Source organism: Ochotona curzoniae, unplaced genomic scaffold (genome assembly GCF_017591425.1).
Source record: "Ochotona curzoniae isolate NIBS_2020 unplaced genomic scaffold, NIBS_Ocur_1.0 patch35, whole genome shotgun sequence".
Lineage (NCBI taxonomy): Eukaryota > Metazoa > Chordata > Mammalia > Lagomorpha > Ochotonidae > Ochotona > Ochotona curzoniae.
Genome location: NW_024466917.1, coordinates 118546 through 125355, shown reverse-complemented (window position 1 = coordinate 125355; position 6810 = coordinate 118546). Strand labels below are relative to the sequence as shown.

The 6810-nt window shown below is 56.0% G+C and overlaps 1 protein-coding gene across 1 annotated transcript; it reads left to right on the top strand.

Annotated features, from left to right (window-relative positions):
• Positions 1-1195: 1195 nt before the first annotated feature.
• Positions 1196-5849, top strand: LOC121167239 (keratin, type II cuticular Hb6-like). Its single transcript, XM_040996648.1, has 9 exons — positions 1196-1543; positions 2180-2388; positions 2627-2687; positions 3348-3443; positions 3658-3822; positions 4159-4284; positions 4529-4749; positions 5399-5430; positions 5737-5849. Exons 1-9 carry the CDS (start codon positions 1196-1198, stop codon positions 5847-5849), a joined length of 1371 nt encoding a protein of 456 aa, XP_040852582.1.
• Positions 5850-6810: the final 961 nt, after the last annotated feature.

Below are 6810 nucleotides of genomic sequence, written 5' to 3'. Positions count from 1 at the left end.
GGCTGTTGAGGTTGTGGTTAGAGTGAACCTGGAATGAGAGATGGAGGATCTCTCTATCTCTTTTTCGGTCTCTACCACTTTCTCGGTCACTCTGCCTTTCAAATAAATAATCTTAACAAACCTGCTTTGTGGAGTGAGGTCTGAGTGGAAACCACCAGTATTACACCTGCTGCGAAGCCACAGGGCAGTAAGCTGTAAGCTGCTATAGTTGCTGTAGTCTTCTTCCTTGCCTACTGTTCACTCTAGGTGCCTGCTCTGGGAGCCATCCAGAGCCCCCTACCCCGTGGCTGTCCTTCTGGGTCTGGGATCTTGGGCCTCCTGTCCACGCACACTGGCTGGGGTACCACAGGCTTATCCCTCAGTTCAGGCTCTGGGCGGGGTGTGGGACAGTGCAATCTCAGAGCTCACTCCTATAGGGCACCCCAAGTGAGAGGGAAATCCTGGAGAACGTGGCCCTGTATATGTGTGTGTGACTGGGTTGTGGTGACCCCAGTTATGGGCATCCAGGAAGGGCTGGAGATGGCAGGTAAGGACTTTGAGACCCTCAGAGTAGACACTACAAGAGGACCCCTCTCACTAATGTCATGGGGGAGGCAGAGCTAACAAGCAGCCTTCCTGCTCTGTGCTCTTCCAACACTCAGTGTGGGGGAGACACACACCTTCAGCCATGTCTGGGTTAAGCATATGCAGGTTGCTGTGAGGACTGGGCCCCTTGGGGTGCCTCTGCCTGGGAAGGTTATCCTCTAGAAGCTTCCAGAATACACCTACTGGGCTGTGCATCCTTCTAGATCAGAGTGCCTTCTATGGCCAAAACAAGGTGTGAGCCCAGTGGAAAACGGCGCAAAGCCCCCTGGGCCTGAGCTGACGTGGGCTGCTTGGGAGAAATGTCACCAACAAGTCAGAACTGCAGGAGCATAAGATTTTCCAAAGCCGCATGGTAATGCTGTTGTCGCAGCAGAGAGGAGAAATGACCATGACATTCCCCAAGCCCATAAAGGTGACCAAATGGCCACACAACGGACAGGTCAGCAGAGCCGGGGTGTCTGGCCTTATAAAAGGGGCCAGCTGCGAGCGAGTTGTCAGAATCCTCTTCTTCCTCCCTCCTAGAGCCACCATGACTTGCCGATCATCTTGCCTGAGCTCCCGCAGTGGATCCCATATGTCCCGCTGTTGTGTGTCCGGCCAGGGACGCAGCATGGGTCGCACCTTCAGCTGCGCCTCGGCCTGCGGACCCCGGCCCGGACGCTGCTGCATCACCGCCGCCCCCTACCGCGGCATCTCCTGCTACCGCGGCCTCACCGGGGGCTTCGGCAGCCACAGCGTGTGCGGGGGCTTCCGCGCCGGCTCCTGTGGGCGCAGCTTCGGCTACCGCTCGGGCGGCGTGTGCGGGCCCAGCGCGCCCTGCATCACCACAGTGTCTGTCAATGAGAGCCTGCTGACGCCCCTCAACCTGGAGATCGACCCCAACGCGCAGTGCGTCAAGCACGAGGAGAAGGAGCAGATCAAGTGTCTCAACAGCAAGTTCGCTGCCTTCATCGACAAGGTCGGTGTCCTGGAGCGCGCCCAAACTCTGTGCCCTGCCTGAACCTTCAGCTCCTGGGTTAGTTGTAGAAAGTTCGTGCCTGGAGTTTTTAAGCAAGCTCTGGGGTTGATGGAGGACGCTGACACACCTCAGGTGCTCAGAGCGATGGAGGCAGTTGGTTCTGGGGGCAGGGGCTCCTGGGCTGTTAGCACAGTTTTCATGCTTGTATACAATCTTTGTCCAGATGGGAGAGTGTTCCTACGGAGAGGCAAGGACAATTGAAACTGCCTGTCAGATGGAGGAAACAATGTATGCACACTGGGTATACAGAAAATGGGCACAGACTCACAGCGTCATTCTACGGGATGGATGGTCTTGCTGCCAGGAACTCTGGACACACACACACACACACACACACACACACACACACACACAGCCATCTCCACTGTAGACATGCCTGAGCTCACAGGAGTGGCAGCTAGAGAGAGATTGGAATCACCTGCAGGGGCATGAGAAAAGGCTCCCCACGTGATTATGGGATGCCAGGATGCAGATCGGCATGCCAAGGCCATGGGGAAGGGAAGGGCTGAAGTGTGTGGTGGAGCCTGCAGGGCGCTAGGATCACGGCAGGAGCACTGCATGGCTGTTCCCTGGCAGGTGCGCTTCCTGGAGCAGCAGAACAAGCTCCTGGAGACCAGGTGGCAGTTCTACCAGAACCGGAAGTGCTGTGAGAGCAACCTGGAGCCACTGTTCAGCGGTTACATCGAGTCCCTGCGGCGGGAGGCTGAGCACGTGGAGGCCGACAGTGGGCGGCTGTCCTCAGAGCTCAACCACGTGCAGGAGGCGCTGCAGGGCTACAAGAAGAAGTGAGTGTGGTGGGGCGGGGGACAGCCTGGATCTCAGGTCAGCAAGTTCATGTATTGGGCTGAAATACAAATAAAACCAAGAGTGTTAAGATGAATCCCCTGTTCCAGTGAGAGGAACATCTTCCTGGAGGTGGGACATGACTCACCTGGTTGGGGTGGCCCCTCTCTCTCCAATGTCCCATTGCCAGCCAAATCGCTGCCTGATTCTCCCCATTTCCAACCCCTTCTCCTTCTGCAGCTATGAGGAAGAGGTTGCCCTGCGGGCCACAGCTGAGAACGAGCTGGTCAGAGTCAAGCAGGTGACTAAGGCTGCATGTGGCTCACCCACATAGGAGTCTGGCGGGTCTTGGTGGGATGGGAGGAAGCATCTGATTCTTCCTGTATTTCCTCAGCTATGAAAGGGAATTTATGTTTTAAGATTTGTTTTTATTGGAAAGGCAGATTTACAGAGAGAAGAGACATAGAGAAAAGTCTTCCATCTTCTCTTCACTCCCCAAGTAGCCACAATGGCTAAAGTGGAGCTGATCAGCAGCCAGGAGCTTCTTCTTGGTCTCCCATGTGGGTGCAGGGTGTTAAGGACTCGGACCATCCTCTACTACTTTCCCAGGCTATAAGCAGGGGCTGCATGGAAAGTGGAGTAACCGGGACATGAATTGATGCCCATCTGAGATGCTGGCGCTTATAGGGAGAGGATTAACCAATCGAGCTATTGCACCAGTCTTAAAAGGGCATTTTTTATTTTTGGCACCACAGTGAGTCCACAGGGCAGGATTTCTCTGGATTGTTCGTGAGAGAGAACAATCCCAAAACCTCTCACTCACTACATGATGCTGGGGTTGGAGGGGCGCTCAGACATCCAACTTGCAAATCTGTGCCTGTCACTCAGAGGGAGAGGGAGCACTGGGGAAACCACTGGGGCAGCTTGGGACTGCTGTGTGTGTGTGTGTGTGTGTCTTCAGGAAGTCGACAGGGCCTACGTGCGCAAGGGAGACCTGGAGGCCAATGCTCACAGCCTGGTGGAAGAGCTGGGTTTCCTGAGGACTTTGTATGAGGAGGTGAGAACGGGGTGTGGAGGGTTGGGGGGCAGTCACCTTCCTCTCACCTCTGTTCAGCACCAGTCTTGGCATGAAGGAAGTAAAGTGACCTGGTGGCTGGGAGGTTTGGTGTTTGCATATATGTGTGTGGCGGCGGGAGGGCAGGGAGGGCGGCAGCTCTACTCTGCATGGATTTGGTTGTTGAATGAGACAGAGATGCTGGTTGGCTCTACAGGAGATGAAAATCCTCCATGCCCACATCTCCGACACCTCAATCATCGTCAAGATGAACAACAGTCGGGAACTGAACATGAACTCGCTTGTGGCTGAGATCAAGGCTCAGTACGATGACATCGCCACCCGCAGCCGGGCTGAGGCTGAGTCATGGTACCGCAGCAAGGTGGGTGGCACAGGGGTGCCTGCATCCCCGACAGGGCAGTAGAGGGCTGAGCAGTACCCCTGAGTAAGACTTGTTCCTTCAGGGGGATCTGCCCTCACTCCTCCACCATGAGAGAGTTCCTTCCCAGGGCTGGGTAGGAGACTGGGGCCACACTGACAGGGCAGCTGTGTGAGTGGTGCGTGTGTCAGGGGTTGCTCTTGTCACTGTGTGAATGGAGCCCTCCAGGTATGCAGTGTCCAGTGGGCAGGGCTGTGCACGGTGATGTTTGACATAAAGACTCAGGGATGAGGAAAATGACTTGATCTGAGCCTTGGGGACTCCTGCTCTTCCCCTCAGTGCGAGGAGATGAAGGCCACGGTGATCCGGCATGGGGAGACCCTGCGCCGCACCAAGGAGGAGATCAACGAGCTGAACCGCATGATCCAGAGGCTGACGGCCGAGGTGGAGAACGCCAAGTGCCAGGTAAGGCTCAGTGTGTGCCAGGCCAGAGTGATGGGCCCACCCCAGTGTCACACAGGACACCTGCCCTAGGGGAGTCCATTGTGTGTTGTCTGGCCAGTTTGCAGGACTGGAGTCCCAGTTCCTGATCACTCAGGGGCCTGGGTGGTAGGTGTCCCTGGCCAAGTGGGGGAGCCTGGACCCATGTAGGACATAGAGGGAGAGTCCCAGGGGTCAGAACCTACCCTGTTTTCTCCTGGGTCCACAGAACACCAAGCTGGAGGCTGCTGTGACCCAGTCTGAGCAGCAGGGCGAGGCGGCCCTGCGGAATGCCCGCTGCAAGCTGGCAGGGCTGGAGGAGGCCCTGCAGAAGGCCAAGCAAGACATGGCTTGCCTGCTCAAGGAGTACCAGGAGGTGATGAACTCCAAGCTGGGCCTGGACATTGAGATTGCCACCTACCGCCGCCTGCTGGAGGGCGAGGAGCACAGGTGAGAGCCCCTGAACAGATGGATGGAGCCTTATTTGCATGCACCTACTCTAATTATTTGATCCACCACTTGCTCTGTCCCCTTCCCTTCTTCTGCTGCCACTTGGAACCCTTTCAAGGCCTCTGTCTGCTTTGAGGTTCATGAGAGCACTCTACAAAAGGTTCAAGAACTTCAGGATGCTTTCTTTGTCTAGTCACTGTTGAACAACTAGTAATTGACAAGCGGTCTCTGACCCTGAGAAAAGGCACCCTAATTTGTACCACAGTGGATTTCAGGTTCCTCTGTGACTTCACACAGACGTGCCTGGAGTTGGGTTGCCAGGTTCCTGGGAGCTGATAGGAACTGGGGGTCAGACTAACAAGAGAGATAGGGGAGCAATGGCCTGGAGCTGAGTCCTTGGGGATATTGCTGGTCCTGCTCACTCTAGGACAGCCTGGCTCTACTCTGATCCCCTTTTGGGGCAGGTTGGAGGGAGGATGCTGGGATTCTGGGAGTGCTGGATTCCACATCTTCTCTCCTCTCACCACCTGAGAGAGGCTTCTGGGGGTGGGGTGGGGAATGCCTTCAGAGCGGGTAACCGTGTGATTTCCGGGATCCTGGTCGGGTATCAGTGCCCTGTGCTAATGCTGACTTTTCCTTTCTGCACCAGGCTGTGCGAAGGCGTACGTGCTGTGAATGTCTGTGAGTAATCAGGGCCCTTAAAGGGAGGCTGAAGTTAAAAGGCAGGAGGAACTTTGAGGCTGAAAGGGCGGAGTGCCCAGGAGAGCAGTGGCTGCATTCCTCCCTAGCCACATGCCTTGAACAGACTAACTCCTTCCCTCCGTGCACACCCATCTGCCCATGAGTGCCATTTTCCCATCTAAACACATGTGTCCCAATGTTCCTGGGTGCTGTGGGCTGCCGGGGTGGGGGGTAGGGGACGCTATGGTGGGAGGTGGGGCTGTGCACCCCTCCTAGGGTTCTGATTCCTGACCTTGTCTGTTGCAGGTGTAAGCAGCTCCCAGGGTGGAACCGTGTGTGGGAACCTCTCTTCCACCCGCACCTGTGGCTATGACTCCCGTGGGATGGGCCTGTGCGGCAGCACTTGCAAGAAGTGTTAAGCTGGCAGAACTCAAGGCTGCACTTGAGCCCTCAGCCCCGTCATCCTGCCCGTGGGTGGCAGCTGGTCCTTCTGTCCCACCTGGGGGCAAGGCGCGGCTGCTCGGTCGCATGCTGCCCCACCTTCCCAGCTCCTGCTTTTCATGTCTGACATGAGGAGTGACAGGCCTGCCCCCACAAAGGGGATGGCCTCCAGGCCCCCACCTCTCAACCTGCCCCTTCACCCACTCCCTTGTGTTTCCCTGCCTTTCTCCATTCTCTGCTGTGTGTGATGAAAATAAAATCACAGCTCTGTGGTAATGCATGTCAATCCTCCTGTCCCTTATTTCAGGCTTAGAGGGGATGAGGGAGGTCTCAGGAGGGAAGAGAGGCAGTGAGTAAGACACACACACACACACACACACACACACACACACACACACACACACACAGAGGTAGATAGAAATGCCACTCATTGGTTCACTCTCCAAATGCACAAAATGGCCGGGGCCAAAGGCAGGAACTGGGGACCCAATCCAGATCTCTCAAGCAGTTGGTAGGGGCCCAGCTCCTGCAGGCATGCCTGCCGCCTCCCAGGTCTGCATTAGCAGGAAGCTGGAGCCAGGTCCTGAATGGGCACAGTGATGATGTGGGCTGCAGGCATCTTGGCTGCATGGTGAACCACCTGTCACGCCTGACTCCTTCGTGTGTGTGTGCCTCTTGGTTTGTGTTTATTGAGGAGGATTCAGTGCTAGTGAGTGTCAGGTACAGTGCTGGCTCACGGGAGCTGCTGAGCCGTGTGAAGAGAATGAGTAACTCTTTGTTGGGGACTCCAGCTGTCCCCAAGCCACCTCTGGGAATATTGCAATGATGTTTGGAATTCAGAAGGTTCCATGGTCTGACTGTGGAGTGCATGTGTCAGAGCTGGACCTCCTTAGAGGTTTAGTTGGAGCAGTGAACAGCACATCCAGGTGCACATGGAGG